General features: G+C 41.4%; 1 protein-coding gene across 13 annotated transcripts in view; it reads right to left on the bottom strand.

Moving 5' to 3' along the window:
- Positions 1-17218, bottom strand: part of pard3 (par-3 family cell polarity regulator) — a 340861-nt gene that overhangs the window by 18316 nt on the left and 305327 nt on the right. For 12 of the 13 annotated variants that reach the window (XM_011485964.3, XM_020711397.2, XM_011485962.3 and 9 more), the window contains one exon: positions 8592-8715. In XM_011485964.3, coding sequence (XP_011484266.1) covers positions 8592-8715 — 124 coding nt within the window. Of the gene's footprint in view, positions 1-7541; positions 8716-17218 lie in introns of those variants that run through there. The other variant, XM_020711398.2, reaches the window with a different exon arrangement.

Below are 17218 nucleotides of genomic sequence, written 5' to 3'. Positions count from 1 at the left end.
AGTCAGATAATGGAAGTATTAAAATGTTACAGTATAATACAAGAGGCAATATTATGCCTTTCCTAAACCCCCACATCAACTGAATGAACTGCTCTAATGCTGCAATAAAGTCTCGCGCAGAGCTGCTGGGAGGGTGGGCATCAGTCATCCTTGATTGAATAAGAGCATGCAACTTCAATTAGCCTCCCAAAGCAAAAAAAAAAAAGGAAAAAGGAGAGGCTACTAAAAAAAAGTAGCAGATCAAGAATGGTTATTTTGACAAATAGAACGACTGAGTAATAGCTGTGTATTTCTCTTCAGAAGTCTATGGGATTTTGGCTTCTTGGAACCAGCGAGTACTTTGGAACATGAGGGGGGAAAGGTCACTCAGTCCAGTTCTCTTAGGCTCCGTTCACACTGCAGGGCTTAATGCTCAATTCCGATTTTTTGAAAAAAAAAAATTTTTTTTTTGCAAGGCCGTTCACATTTCCAATTAAATGCGAATTTTTGTGATCTCCTGTGTGACCGAGAAATGACCCAGAAGTGACCTGCATGCACAGAAGAGGGAGGAAGGACAGCGGTAATAAAAGAAGGTTTCCCCCAGAATAAATGCTATGGACTCTTTATTAACCCGTTCTGGAGAATTCTGGAGAAGCTAAGGGTCCGAACGGGGAAGTGAACACTGAAGGAGGAGCCGCCTCCGGTCCCCCGCACTTCTGACCACGGTCGGAAAGGAAATAAGTCATCGCGGGAAAGGTTCAACACCACACTCGGCCATTTAGCTGGAAATATTTTCAAAAACCGCCGGGTTGTGATCAGAGCCCTGGAGTTTGGCCTGAATAGAGCTGTCACCCCAAATAGTAATCAAATGGTGACCTCGCTTCCCTTCCAATGACTGATCTCAGCAGCATCGTCCACCATGGTTGATGTTTATGTTCTAGTTCCTGCCTTCTTCAACGCAGAATTATGACGTTTGTAGCGTATCTATGACGTACGGGTCAGATTCATGTGGCCTGGCCGTTCAGACGGAGGTCGCATTTCAAAAGATCGGATACGTATCGGAGTCAGGACCACATACTAGAGGCAAGATCGGGCCTAAAAAATCCAGCCCGACCCGAAACAGGCCCAGGCATTAAAGCCGAACTCGGTCCGAACCCGACCAATTAACTTGATTTGCAGGCCCGAGCCCAAAGCAAACCCGAAAGTTCAATTTATCCCATAGTATTTTTGGCAGAAAAAAAACGCCAGATTCCTTAAAGGTAAAATAATCTACATATTTTTATAATCATGAAAGTTATTTTCTTTCGAACAGAGAGTGGTCGCTACAGCCGAGCGCGTAGTCAAGCTCGCTGTTGTGGCATAGAGCAGTGTTTTTCAACCTTGTCTGAGCCGCGGCACACTTTAATCTTAAAAAAAATCCCGCGGCACACCAGCATCCCAAAATTAAAAAAAAAGGAGAAACTCATAGTCTGTATTGATCTACAGCCCCTCCACAGTCTCACGTGCATTTTTGAGATAATTGTGTCAGAAAAAGCTGGAAACTGCAGCTGTTTTTTTTCTAAAAGATGCAATAAAAGTTAAGTTAGAAGATTTAAAAAATGTTTAATGTGTGTTCGTTGGTTTCAAGACGTTTAACAAAAGATCTCCTTGTGCGCTGTCACTCTCACAACCCAATGCATCATGGGAGATCCTTCTTTCTCTTTCGGCTTTTCCCATCAGGGGTCGCCACAGCGAATCATCCTTTTCCACCTCACTCTATCATGGACATCTTCTACCCTAACATTAGCCAACTTCATGTCCTCTGTTAAGACATCCATATATCTCTTCTTTGGCCGTCCTCTTGCCCTCCTGCCAGGCAGCTCCATCTCCAACATCCTTCTACCAATATATCCACTATCCCTCCTCTGAACATGTCCAAACCATCTCAGTCTGGCTTCTCTGACTTTGTCGCTAACACAGGCAACATGAGCCGTCCCTCTGATGTACTCGTTCCTTATCCTGTCTAACCTGGTCACTCCTAAGGAGAACCTCAACATCTTCATCTCCGCTACCTCCATCTCAGCCTCTTGTCTCTGTCTCACTGCTACCGTCTCTAACCCATAGAGCAGAGCTGTTCTCACCACTGTCTTGTACACCTTTCCTTTGAGTCTTGCTGACACTCTTCTGTCACACAACACTCCTGACACTTTCCTCCAACCGCTCCAACCTGCCTGCACTCGCCTCTTCACCTCTTTTCCACACTCCCCATCACACTGAACTGTTGACCCCAAGTACTTAAACTCCTGCACCTTCTCCACCTCAGCCCCCTGTAACCTAACGCTTCTACCTTGATCCCTCTCGTTCAGACACATGTATTCTGTCTTACTACGACTGACCTTCATGCCTCTTCTTTCCAGAGCAAACCTCCACCTCTCTAGCTGTTCCTCCACCTGCTCTCTACTCTCACTGCAAATTACAATGTCATCCGCAAACATCATTGTCCAGGGAGATTCCTGTCTTACCTCGTCTGTCAGCCTGTCCATCAGCATAGCAAACAAAAAAGGACTCAAAGCTGATCCTTGGTGTAGTCCCACCTCCACCTTGAACTCCTCTGTCTGACCTACAGCACATCTCACCACCGTCATACTTCTCTCATACATGTCCTGAACTACTCTGACATACTTCTCTGCCACTCCAGACGACCTCATACAGTACCACAGCTCCTCCCTCGGCACCCTGTCATACGCCTTCTCTAAATCTACGAACACACAATGCAGCTCCTTCTGACCTTCTCTGTACTTTTCCATCAACATTCTCAAAGCAAAAATGGCATCAGTGGTGCTCTTACGGGGCATGAAACCATACTGCTGCTCACAGATCTCCACCTTCTTCCTAAGCCTGGCTTCCACTACTCTTTCCCACAGCTTCATTGTGTGGCTCATCAACTTTATTCCTCTATAGTTGCTGCAGTTCTGCGTGTCACCCTTGTTCTTAAAGATCGGAACCAGAACGCTTCTCCTCCATTCCTCAGGCATCTTCTCACTCTCTAGAATCCTATTGAACAACCTTGTTAGAAATTCCACTGCTGTCTCTCCTAAGCACTTCCATACCTCCACAGGTACGTCATCAGTACCAACGGCCTTTCCGCTCTTCATCCTTTTCAGAGCCTTCCTAACCTCATCCTTTCCAATCTCTGCTACTTCCTGCTCCACAACGACCACATCTTCCTCCCTTCTTTCCCTGTCATTTTCCACGTTCATCAGCTCCTCAAAATACTCCTTCCATCTTTTCTGTACACTCTCCTGGGTTGTTAGCACCTTTCCATCTCTGTCCTTAATCACCCTTATCTGTTGCACGTCCTTCCCATCTCTGTCTCTCTGTCTGGCTAGCCTGTACAAGTCCTTCTCTCCTTCCTTTGTGTCTAACCTGTCATATAGCTCATCGTAAGCTTTCTGTTTGGCCTTTGCCACCTCTCTTTTCACTCTACGCTGCGCTTCCTTGTACTCCTGTCTACCTTCCTCAGTCCTTTCTACATCCCACTTCCTTTTAGCCAACCTCTTCCTCTGGACGCATTCCTGTACTTCCTCATTCCACCACCAAGTGTTTTTACCGTCTTTCCTCTTTCCAGATGACACACCTAGCACCTTCCTACCTGTTTCCCTGATAATCTCTGCTGTAGTTTCCCAGTCATCTGGAAGCTCATCCTGACCACCCAGGACCTGTCTCAACTTCTGCCTAAATCCCTCACAAGTTTCTTCATTCTGTAGCTTCCACCACTTGGTCTTCTTTTCTGTTTTCCCTCTCTTCTTCTTCCTGACCTCCAGAGTCATCTTACACACCACCATGCGGTGCTGTCTGGCTACACTCTCTCCTACCACCACTTTGCAGTCAATAACCTCTCTCAAATGACCTCGTCTACATAGGATGTAGTCCACCTGGGTACTCCTACCTCCACTTCTGTATGTCACTCTATGTTCCTCTCTCTTCTGGAAGTAAGTGTTGACTACAGCCATTTCCATCCTCTTCGCAAAGTCCACTACCATCTGTCCCTCCAGATTCCTTTCCTTCACACCAAACCTGCCCATCACCTCCTCATCACCTCTGTTGCCCTCACCAACATGCCCATTAAAGTCTGCTCCAATAACAACTCTCTCTCCTCTGGGAAAACTCTCTATGACCTCATCCAACTCACTCCAGAATCTCTCCTTCACTTCTAACTCACAGCCAACCTGTGGCGCATACCCACTGACTACATTCACCATCACCCCTTCAATTTCTAACTTTAGGCTCATCATCCTGTCTGAGACTCTTTTCACCTCTAGAACCCTGTTTCCAAACTCCCCCTTCAGAATCACTCCTACCCCGTTTCTCTTCCTATCAACACCATGATAGAACAGTTTGTATCCTCCTCCAATACTACGTGCCTTGCTGCCCTTCCACCTTGTCTCCTGCACACACAGTACATCTACCGTCCTTCTCTCCATCATGTCTGTCATGTAGTGTAAAAACTGCGAGAAAACGGCAGAAAGACTCGCGTCTCGGAGCTTCAGTGTTTTGTTCACTTGTTCCACGGTCTGATACCGGATTCTGTGGAAAGCTACACCGCTAAAGACGAGCTTTAGCTGGTATTTTTGTTAGAACTGAGCGACTTTACGAGCTAAATCGGGACAAGGAAGTGAAGACTTTAACCACTTCTAATTGGTCAGACTGATGACGTGTGATTAAGCCCCCCAAGAATGATTGGTAGAGACAGTTAAAGCGACGGGACTTTTCCAAAATACAGCCGAAGGTGCAGCTGAATCGTGGTACAGTCATTCTTATCAAATGTCTTTAATAAAATAAAATAAACGCAAAGAAAAAGTATTTTATGATCTTTTATATTCCTAACTACTCAGTGTTTAATCAGGGCCTGTTTGGATGAACACAGAGCTGAAATCCTGGAGATGGGAAATGTTTTTAGATCAGTTAATGAGGGCAATTTTCCACGGCACACTTGACCATCTCCCACGGCACACTAATACACACAGAATAAGAGGCCAGACAAAGAGAGTGAAAGACAGATCTTGATGCGCACTCGCTTCATTACGCGGAGAAATTCTGCAGCCGCAGTGCGTGTTTGCCTTTTCAGTTCCCCTGTCTTATCAGGGATACCTAAACAAAATAGATGCAGACTTGAGGAGGGAAGATTACATTCATGACACGTGCGCAGAGCTGCGGGTGGCCGGCGCCCCCCTCTTTCTGCCAGTTGCTGGACCACAGTGTATGTCAATCAACAGTGGGCTGGTGACAGGTGGGATAGAGGGGGCGGGGTCTACCTGTGTGTGTGTGTGTGCGCGTTCGTGCGGTAACCGTTCTGACATACAGGATTAATAAAGAGCTGTTTGACAACCGCCCGCCTAAGGAGCTTCTTTGCAGCCATTAAAATATGTTTATTAAAAAAGTCAGCGAGAGAGAAGCCCGAACCGAACCGACCCGAACGTAATGATTGTCATTTAGTGCCTGACCGGGTCGGGTTCTGACTCGGGCTCGGGCTTAAGATCTTACACCTACCACATACCCAAGTGATCTGGGTCACTTTTGAAAAGATGGGATCTGTATCGTTCAGACTGTCATGAAAAGATCAGATCCAGGTTGCACAGGAGCAAAGAAAATCGGAATTGGGTCGTTTCAGCACAGTGTGAACGTAGCCTTATACAGTCAATGGATCCAACCCAGTTTTGGACTGTAGGAGGAAAACAGAGTGCCTGAAGAAAACCCACGCATGTATGAGGAGAACAAACTCTACACAGAAAGGTAACAGCCAGGATTTGAACCAGGCCCTTCTCGCTGTAAGGCAAGGGGACCCTTCCACTGCTCCACCAGCTTTTAGCTTATCAGAATACCTCTCTGAATGAGTTAAAATGTTGCCCTGTATCAATTTTATGCACACCTTTCACAATAAAAAGACCTCTAAGTGTGCAGTAATGGCTTTTCTCTGGGTTTAGGGAGTTTACATTTCAAATTTCCAAAAACTAAATCTTTGTACCTCAAATTTCCTCTAAAAAGAAACGGTGACCTCTGAGCTATTAGATTCTTAAGATTTCCATTGAAACAATTTTTTTTAATCACATTCACCCAAACAAACAAGTAAATAAAAACTAAATAATTATAAACAACTCCCTCTTTAGTTTTTGTTTTTTGATAGAAGCTGATATTACGGGAAATATTGTCAGTTTTTTTCCTACTATTGAAAAGCAGGAACTTATTTTCAATGTCCCCATCTGTGGCAGGCATCAAGCTCTAAGTGGGTCAGCTGTAGGTAAATGAGGAAAAATGATACCGGGCTCCGAGGTTTGCTGGGCACAAGTAAGACAAAGCAACAAAATGTAATATGTGCAAGTGGACAGTAATTGAATTTCAAAGATGCATACTGCTGTTTTCCATACAGCCCACCAGCATGACCAGGGCAGGACTCTATTACCATTGAAAGTAGTCTGGAAGCCTGACTGAAGCCTGATAATATAAAAACAAAGAGACTTTAGACTTTTGGCGTATTTCAAAATAAAATGATTTACGCTTTAGACTAGAAGTTTGAAGTTGAAACTAAAAATGGTCTGTTAAAAAAATAGTGTGGGAGAAAAACCAAGGTTTCACGGGAAACAATAAAAGCGTCAGCTGACATAAACAAAGCCGAAGGTGTTGCACTGTCGGGGGCTCTAATTGAGAGGATGCTCGCGTGTTGCAAGACAAAGGCAGAGGAACCCACGCTCCTGATTCCCACACTGTCCCGAGCTTCATGAACAATGCTGGCTGGAACGCTCCAGGTCCAGGACCTCGTCAAAGCTCTGCCTAAACGCTTGAAACCCTCAACCAGGGGTCTGAGCCATTTGGGCTTGTTTCTCACTGATCAACACCAAATAAGAGGCACAATGTCTTCTTCCACCCTTTTTAAAAATGTGGTAATTGATTTGCATTTGTATCATTGTTACTTTTTACATATATCCATCTATGATCCTCAACTACTTTATTCCATTTGAGGTTACGGGCTGCAAGAGCTTAACTTAGTTACAGTTGGGCAAAGGTGGCTTACAGAGAAAAAGCTCTCTAAATGTAAAATTGTTTTTACTTTTAACATAACTTCCTTTTAAAATAAAAGTCCACATAGTATCATCCCACTGAAGCTAATGTACTCCCATAAAAAGTTTGAAACAATGCAAGTCAAAAATGACATTTTCATTTATTTCTTAACTTTGGTGAGCTGTCATCCTTTTCTCTGCTTACTACTGATGGTACATGGTGTACACGCGTTCAGCACTTTTCCACCTTCCTTGAAGACCCAAAGTGTTTTACAGTCACTGTCCCGGTCACCCATTCACACACTTCACTGCAGAACACTTACACCAACCTATAATCACCAGAGCCAAAGCAGGGTTCAGTGTCTTGCCCACAAGACGCACGGATGGGCAGGAATGGGAATCGAACCAGCGATCTTCCGGCTTACCTCTGTCAGTGATCTTAACTTGAACATGAACTTTATTGGTTAGGTTCCAGACTCCTGCCCTAAATTCTTCTGATGAACCTGATAAACCTTCTGATGATAACAATAAGGGTTTATAACACATGATAAATTTTATTTTTAAATTTTATTAAAATTCACAAATTTTCCCATTACAAACCAAAAACAACAAACGCTGTAAACCATTTTGATTTGAAACAATGTCATAAAGACTTGTACAAAAACACACCTGTCTGAGTGTGTTTGTGTGTAGAAAGACTTTGTGTTTAGAGCAATTAGGACCCAAGTGTGTTTCAGGACAGAAAGGTGGTTTAGTGTGGAACAACGTTTCCCCCCATCACCAACATCCACTGTGTGGGCTGATATTTTATCACACAACTGTGACTCTGCTTGTGCTAAATAACAACCACAACAACAACAACAAAAAAACACATGCTGTCCCACTCAGAGAAATATTTAGTGACATAAACATGTAAAAACAAAATACTTATTATTTTTATAAGCTTCCCGTTGCTCCATTGGACTGTTCTGGTAATCAGAACTTCTAAAACTGTTAAACCAAGTACACTTGGGGTGCAGTGTGCAGAAGCAGAGGGGACAAAATAAATACTTAAAATATATGACAAGCGATTTCATCATCTGTAAAGACTTTGAAGGATTTGTTCGCTAAGGATTACCCCTCGTTGCTCCAGAGTGCACTAATTATCCCTCTGCAGAGGCTTGAAGCTCCATAATGAATACATGCCAGTTTAAAAGCACAAAAGTCTGACTTTGAACTTTAAGAAAAAAGGCACAGTAAAAATAGAGACAATCCATGGAGGTGGGGGGCGTGTCGGCGTGGATTTCTGACAGACAGAAAAAGGGGCGATGGATGGGGGGGGGGCGGGTAAGTTGTGTCAGATGGGTGAGGTTAGTGGTGTCAGGAGGTGTGAAAGCTCCTGCATGCAGACAGTTAATGAATAAGCCTGGAAGGCTGGCGGAGGTTAATGGAGATCCTGAAGTGGGAGCGGCATCCTTTTTGTTCGTGGAGGGGTTAGTGATGGTTAGCACTGGATTCCGGTTAGCCACGGGTACTGACTGACTTCATTCCTGACAGTCAAAGTGAAGCCTTCCCCTGGGGTGGAGTTCACACACTCACCCAGGACTGTTCAAAGCTGTAGGTTCTTCTGCGATCATCTGGGTCATCTGGGACGTTCTGGGCCTGCTGGAACTCCTGCCGCAGCTTCTGTATCCGGTCGTGGTTGCTAGGAGTTAACCGGTAACTAGGGAGAGAGAAAGGGGAGCGGAAAGATAGATGAGTGTGAGAGGGCCATTGTGAACGAGTGACCTGGTTCCATCAGCTGTGCCGGAAACGGACCCCAGGACGGCGTTGTTTAAAGTCCAACGCCCTTCCTCCATGAATTGATCAAAAGTTGACACATATAGACTCAACCCATATAAAACACGGAGCGTGATAAGTGAGCACGGAGCCCAGAGCCAGCTCACAGCCCAGCCACCAGCAATATGAATCAACCTAATGTGTCTCTGATGTATTATTCATAGCAATGAACAAAGACTAGTGGTGAACAGTGAGCAGCACCGCGGCACCCCAACATCCCGGCTTCCCCCGGCTGCCTCGTATCATTCGGCTGCTGGCCTGTTATTGTGCTGTGCAGACCCGCAGTGCTCACAGCAAACAGGGCTGCCGATGCTGCAATTTCTCATGCTACAATGAACAAATACACTGCTGCCTGCAAAATAAAAGCAGTGTTAGGGGCTAAAATGTTCAGCTATTAAATTTTGAACGTTCTTTTAGACATTTGGGCTGTTAGCTCAGAGGGTGAGGAAGGCAAAAGGTTGGATTAAATGAAATACTAATGTGTTTACTGTTCTCGTCAATATTGTTTAAAGATTGAAATGACTCAAACTCTTTCCAAATGGTTTATACTGTTTCACTGAGATACATGAAAGTGAAATCTTTCGATTTTAAAAACAAATACAACAAATTTAACACAATTCTAACAGTCTTTTCTAATTGTAACTTCTTAGTTTTAAAGACTGCTGCACCTTTTAGTAGCTTTAAATTCATTAGTTGTAATTTGTTGTTTTTTAATTACTATATGATGCTTTTTATTTATTATTTGTAAAATAAACACTTTAATTTATTGCTTTTAATGACCAAATCATCCACTTTTCAGTTATTAGCTGCAAGTTATGTACTTTTGTTTTTATGAATGATGCACCGACCTAAGAACACTTCTAAATTTGTACATGTGACACTGACAAATAAAACATCTATGGTTTTTAACATGCAAAATATTTTCACGTAGCAGAAATGGTCACAACACGAGAATCTGGATGTGATCATCTTTCAAAATAAAATGCTAAGACAGATAAGAAAAGAAAAAAAAACAAATCTTAGTCTGATTCTGTTGCATTGCCAGCTGTATTTGTTGTATTACCCAGACAGAAAAAGCTAGAAGCAGTCGGCCTGGTTAAAGACCAGGAGCATGTCAGACACAATCCTGCTAATCTCCATGACATGCAACACTCCCTCTGCCTCTTTAAAGCACGGCTGACCTAATGAATGCTGCCCGTGTGACCCAGCAATGACGGGTCACAGCCTTCATGTAAGGTAAGGTAAGAGACGTCAAAGGATGACAAGCTAAAGGGAAAAATGTGGGAAAAGGCCGGGACTTGTCCGGCTTTACATGCAATTGTCAGATGACAGACACTGGCTCTCCAGAGACAGCGGTTCAGCTTTTTCATCAAAAGTGTATCATCATTAGTGCTACCATGAGAGACTGAGAAGAGCTCAGATAAAGGGCTCAAACATCTTGAGTCCTCCAGTTGGCAAAACTGTTGTAAATCAATCAGAGAAAGAGCAACACGGAAAAACAACTTTCCTGCCCCCAAAACCCCAGGGACGGAATAACAGCACGCTGAAATTCGCTCTGCGATGAGCACAATCCCTCTAACAGACTCACTCGATATCTGCCACCGCGGGATGAGGCTGAAAGGTCACAGCGAGGCTTGGTTGAGTGGGCCATCTATGGGACTCAATAAGAGGGCCGTGGCGCCACAGATGCATCCTGCTTTTCACGCTCACCCGTGCGTCCTGAGGAGACGCTGCCCGTCTCAGCCTTAATCCAGAGCAGGAGCGGGCAGCTTTAAGACACTGCTAATGCTTTAATGCGTTGTGCACACTGAAGCATGATGAGGAGCGACCATAAATAAAGCTCCAAAAAAGATCTGAGAGGAAAAAGTGTATCGCTAAATAACAGGATTTTGTTAAAAAATAAAAATAACATAATAACATTTTTAGGACCGTAGCAAACAAATATATGTTACTTTCTAATTCTTTTATCTTTGTTTAATCTCTTGTGGATTAATAATCTGTTTTGATTTATTCTAGAGCAAAACAAATCTGCTGATATGTAAATGCCTGTCAAGATACAACTGTAAGAACTGTTCTGTTTTTCAGAGCAATTAATACAAAGAGAATTAATATCAGTATACAGCCCCAGAAGACGTTTCCAGGCTACTTTAGAATAACGAGTGGCTACCAGCCTCATGAACCTTCATCTTGGTTTTTACATGATTTACATAAACTGACAAACTAGTTCAGTTAGAGTCAAACATTGATGCCTTAGGACAGATCACATTAGTTAATAAAGATGAAAGGATGAACAAAAACATTTAACAAAGGAAAGCATTTCCCTATGATGCTAACTGACCAACGGCTCTTTCTGAACAAGCATTTTATACAAAAAGCTTTAAAAAACTAAACAAAGATATAACCTCTCGTCTCTATCTTTGCAACAAAAGATTAAGATTGAAAACACTTTACATTGGATCCAACCAGTCTTCACTCATATTTACAGGAAAACAGGCATATTAGTGACCACTTTTACTTAGAGCAGCTCACACGCTAACGAAAAACATTTTCTTTTGTCCTTAAGCCTTTAAACAACAAAGCTTTAGTTCAAATGTTACCATTCTTTGAACTACCATTGCTCTTCAACCGTTTACCAATTCACAAAATCCCAGCGGATTCTAAAGTGGAGAAAAGCAGTTATGGGCTGATATGCAAAACTTTACAGCAATGAAGTGTTTAAGCAATAAAGTCTTTACGTAACCAAACGTCAATCAGCTTTGCATTGATATGCAACACTGTATTGATGTAAAGACAATATGCAAAGCCACTTTGCTCCGCGCCAGAATTCCCATTGATCACGAAAATGGTAGAAGAGTTCCGGTACGTCAAAGAGTTTTTCATTTACATGTCACTGGCATCACCGCCTGTCTTATAAAGTTATGTCTGATTTGAATATATAAACATGTGGGGCCAGGTCAGTGTATGAAAATAACCTCTAGGTGTCTTTTTACAATCAATCTAAAGTGACACAACTTCACAGCAGAAATTCAGGTATTTGTTCTCTGTCTCCAAGTTTTTCTAACCTCTCTGGTTAGATCCTTTCTAAGAACGGAGGTTAATTTATTTGAGCTTCATCATTTGATTGCTTAAATAAACACCTCTTTAAACCAGAACACACTGGTTTTATTCCACTTCATGACCCCTTTTGTCCAGAAAAGTATTTATTGAGGTGGTGAAGCCTTACCCAGAGTGGAAACAAAAGTAACAAACGGATCAAACACAAACAAATAAGGTTTTTCCTAGATGTCAGAAGACACACAAGCAACAAGCCGGCTTTTAACATTTTCATTTTGGTTACCATTTATTTAAGATCACAAACTACTCACAAGGTTCTTATAGAATTTTCGGGACTTCATGTTAACTGAATCAATACGAGCTGGAGGCCCTAGGAAGGTCTATAGCTGAATTTAAAAGTTTTGAAATGTTTTGAAATTTTCTGAGAAATGCCCCTCACTGGTGCCAATAAAAAAACATTTGCAAAATTTTTCTTCAAAACATAAATTTTAAGCATAATTGACAGCTTTTGGACAGAAAACAGTAAATTTAAAAGTGAAGCCATTTAACCCTTTGACGCCTGAATTCGTTTTAGCTTCAAAAGTAACATTTCTCAGATGTTTTTGTTGTCATGTAGATGCTAACTTTTGGTCAATTTGATTTACAAAGGGTTTGATGCTTATTTGCATCAATAGGTATTAAGGGGTTAAACAGGGGTAAACAGAATAAATAATTAATCATGTATCCTTTTTTCTCGACACTTTCTAAGGAAACTCTTTCACAACTTTTTTCATTTTCCACAATTCCAATTCCAAGATTTGGAATTCCGAACAATTCCAAATCTAAGCTAATTCCAGCCATTTACCTTGCAGTATATAGATGTTTTTCTTTAAGTATTATTTACCCAGGCATCAATTATTTGTCTTGCATCAACAAAGCTGCATGGATTAGATTATTCATGGTAATTAAAGAGAAAAAAATCTAAAGTTGGAGGAAGAAAACAAAGTTTGGCTTCAGGCTCAGATGGATGGAAGTCAGAGAGGCCTTCAATGTTTTTCTTTGTGTGGGAAAATGATACAAGTTTGTGAGATTATGTCTAACCCAAAGTTTATTCAGTGAATGTGGACAAATATGATCTTTTTTGTTGTTTAGGTCACTCTGAAGGCTAAATCTGTTTCCATTTCTTCTGAAAACACTTCTTTGAGCATCAAAGCTCAGGAAGCTTCTTGTAATTTTGCTGTCTCCATCATTCTTTTCTCTTTGAGAAAACTGCTGACAAAAGGTGATCAGAACCTGAAATACTTAGATGGTAATGAAAAGAGTTTCTCCTTGAAGGAAAGCTGTTTTAAAGTGATGCACCCACACATTAATTTCATGCCCATGAAGCAGCAGTGATTCACAGAAGCTCAGTGAGTCATGCATCTTTAGAAAACAAACTTTTGTGGCTGAGGTCAAAGGCATGAGAGCTTCATCTATCACCGGAGAAGAGGCCGCTGTAATGGGATTAATCCAATCTGCCCTCATGGCAGTGACACTGCTTTCAGAGAGAAAGAGAGGAGCCATGGATGATTCCATCTCCAGGAAATGGCAGCGGCAGCTGATGGACCCTAATCCTGCAGATTAAAAGTGAATGGGCTCTTTCAGAGCAGCTCATAAACAGACCGGGAGCAGCAGCCAACTAAAGATGGACCTGGGTTTTACAACTTCTGATCTGGACTTTGTGACAAAATCTAACTCTTGCACTAGAAGCGGAACACCAGGAAACAGCTGGACACACCCCATAAAGACCATCACGCTGAGTGAGGAGGTCGGTTCCAACCAGGGTGACCTTGAGGAAACAAGAGCCCTATTGTTGGTTTTACACTGAAAAGTGCCACATAAGTCTTTCTCCAATAAACTCATTTATTGAGGCTGATTTAATAAAATCACTCCTAACTCCTGATTATAGATGGATTGAAATGTTTGATATGCCAACCAATTCATCTGCCAGTAATCCTCACCTCAAAATAACCAACATTTTTAATTAAAAGCAGCCATCTTAATTAAAGATTTAATTAAGCACGGGTAGTCGAGGGAGAGATGTGACTGTTGTGCTGACTAGCTTCCTCCAGCCTGTTAAATAAACATGCCCCAACGCCGTGATACGGGCTGAATAAGAAAATAAGAGTACGGTGTGATTATGTGTGAATGCAGCAGCTGTGGAGGTTCATTCCTGGAGTCTTATCAGGTGAACTTCACAGCAGCAGCAGCAGATTTTCTCAGCTGTGAAAAATGAAGCAGCGATGCTGGAAGCGATAAACCGGATCGATTGATCGAAGGCTAAAAGAAAGACTGATGCTCCTGAGAAACCGTGTCCATGGATTACATTCCAACCCCATGCCATAGTGGACCAATGTCTTTGTTGCAAAAAAGTTTCTTGCAGTTTTTTAAAACATAAAAAATAAGATGCATAAGTTTTAAAATACTTAATATTTCAAAATAAAATTAACATTTTTTTTTTTCATTTTTAATAGTGTGGCACCCATTAATGCCTAAATTTTTGATTGAAAAACTGTAAACGACATTAGGCTGCGTGTACTAGTTCTTTCCATGTACTATCATAACAAGTGGATTTGCTAAATTATTAGAGGTGTAAAGTATGCAAAAAAAAAAAAGTATGCAAAAAACTGAAAAATGTAAATGTTCCCTGCAAGTCATCTGCATTGATGCAGGTGTCGCATTAAAGGCAAAACTTTACAGAAACGTGACTGGGATTTTTATGAAAAAAAGCATAGAATTTACAAAACTTGGTTTGACATCACAGATTCTTTGGGGACTGAATATTTTTCCTGGCAAATATGTGCTATTTGTGTTGAACGGTGTAGTTTTTTTCTTGTATCTATACATTGCATGCAGTGTCACCAATCCCCCCCTCCATCATGGACCATCTGCATGCTGAACAAGGTGGCGCTGGGTTCGGTCATCACAGCCTGGGTCACAGCAGCATGATCTCAGTCTATGGAGTTAATTCACTCACAATAATCAGAAATGCACACAACCTGTTTCACAAATACACACTCGGATTTACAACTTTAATCTTACGCAAACGTTCAATATGAATTTGGAAATGCGCATGTTGTGTTTCACAAATGCACACTAAATGTTTCACACATGCACAATACGTGTTCCTCACAAATGTGCACGCTGTGTTTCACAAAAACATAGTAAAGTTTTCAGAAATCCACAATAGATGCTTCACAAAAATAATTTTTAGGTATACTTCTAATATGAACTCACAGATTGTGCAAATTTTAGAATGTGCATTCACAAACCCGCTCTCATTTGTGAATCTCCCTACATTTGTGAGAGATTTCTCTGCGGTGAATGTTGAGACCCCCTTCACGCTGCAGGTCAACTAATGTCACCATTAATGAATCTGTCAATCAAACTCATCAGCAAAACAGGCGTGGTGGCTTTCAGCCAATCGAATGGCCCCTTAGACTTTCTCCAGCTTTCACATAGGTGACAAATGGCCCCGCCCATCTTTGATCCTGTACCAGTCGGTCGTGAGCTTATTGCCTCCGGTCTTCAAAAATGACCGGCTTGTGCAGCTTTCCAGTGGACTTGGAAGCCAGGCAACAGTGGTTGAATGCAGTTGGCACTGAATCCAGTGAACTGTGTCCTGGTGATGGGATTTGCTATGAATGTTTCACTCAGGATAAATGCTAATACTTTATCCTTATGTTAGCTATGCTGCTAGTGTCCTGGATCATGAGGAGGTGGAAGAGAAAAATCTTCAACTTCCACAGAAGGTTCTGTGGAAAAACTGGCGTCACTTTGTACCACTCTCCATATTAAAGACGCAGCGTGACTACGTTACCTCAAGCCAACCTCTCTGTCAATCACAGATCACCCCCCCCCCCCCCCCCCGTTTTTTTCTCTCCACTCTTCAAATCAGGGCTGAGAGTGGAGTCAGCCTCCAACTGTCCTGTTGCATTACCCCTGCACTACCCCTTTTGTGAAACAGCGTGCACATCTGTGAGAAACACTTATTGTGCATGTGGGAAACATTTAGTGTGCATGTGTGAAACACAACGTGTGTTTTTGAAACACAACATGTGCATTTCCAAATTCATATTGCACGTTTGCATAAAATAAAAGGGTGTGTGTATTTGTGAAACAGGTTGTGTACATTTCTGATTATTGAGACAGAATAACTCCATAACTTAATCAATGAACTTAATGAATTAACTCCATATGAGTCAACTTCTTGAAATGTATGTGTATTTGTTGTTTGTCTGATCTTGTTCCAGATGTACTGGAACTAAATTTCCCTGTTGAAGGATTAATAAAGTACGTTTGAATTTGAATTTGGATGCATTGGAGTATGATTTTAGTTTTACAGACAGTTTTTTTATGTATTGTGTCTAAGAAGCTAAAAAATATTAGTGCAAAAATATGGTCAATAACCCTCTTTATAAACTTCAATTGTTAAAATGCAATACCCTAGAAATCACTTTTAAAGTTTTTGCTCCTGATAAACTTGTATCCACTGACAAAACTAATATTAAATATTAAATAATATTTAATATCAAACATTTCCACTTTGTTTTTTTTAATTTCTTTTTCAATATATTTTACTCATATTTCATTTTATGACACATTAAATTGGTTGAAGGGGTTTGGGAGGGCATGCTGTGTATTTTATATTTTCATGTTTTAATAGTTTTAAGCATGTAAAGCACTATATGTTGTTGTTACTATTTGAAAAGTGCGTCATAAAAAAACTTTGATTTGATCTGATTTAAAATTTTGATTCATTTTAAATGGTCAAAAATTATCTAAGATAAAAACTGAATAAAATGTTTTGATAAAAAAACTGAAATAATGCTAAAACAGACAATCCAAGATTTCCTTGGACCTCCACAATAAAACAAAGTTGAGGCTCTAAAGTTTAGAGTTGGTTGGTTAATCTCAGGCTTACTGGTGTTGTGTTCATACAGAGGAAAGATTAGAAGGTCAGAGGGGTCCTCATGTTGTTACCACTGAGCCTCTCATTAGCCATAATTCGTCTCCACACTGGATTACTTGGACTTAACCTCGTGACACTGGATAGAGTGACATCGATCCGCAGAAACATGGTAATTAGACGCCAATCGATACAATATAACAATACTTAGCAGCTCATTATCAACAGTTGCCATTTGTTTCATCACATCAACTGTCTAAACGAAACTAAAGTAGTCATTATGTTGACTAAATCTACAAATAGATTGAAAACTAAGCAAAAAAAAAGTCCAAGTGAGATTTCCTTTGGACATCCAAAGAATATCCACAGATATTTGGATATTATAACCTCCTTAAGAGTTCAAAAG

Source organism: Oryzias latipes, chromosome 17, assembly GCF_002234675.1.
Source record: "Oryzias latipes chromosome 17, ASM223467v1".
Lineage (NCBI taxonomy): Eukaryota > Metazoa > Chordata > Actinopteri > Beloniformes > Adrianichthyidae > Oryzias > Oryzias latipes.
The sequence above is the reverse complement of the archived record's forward strand: the minus strand, read 5'-3'. Positions and strand labels throughout refer to the sequence as shown.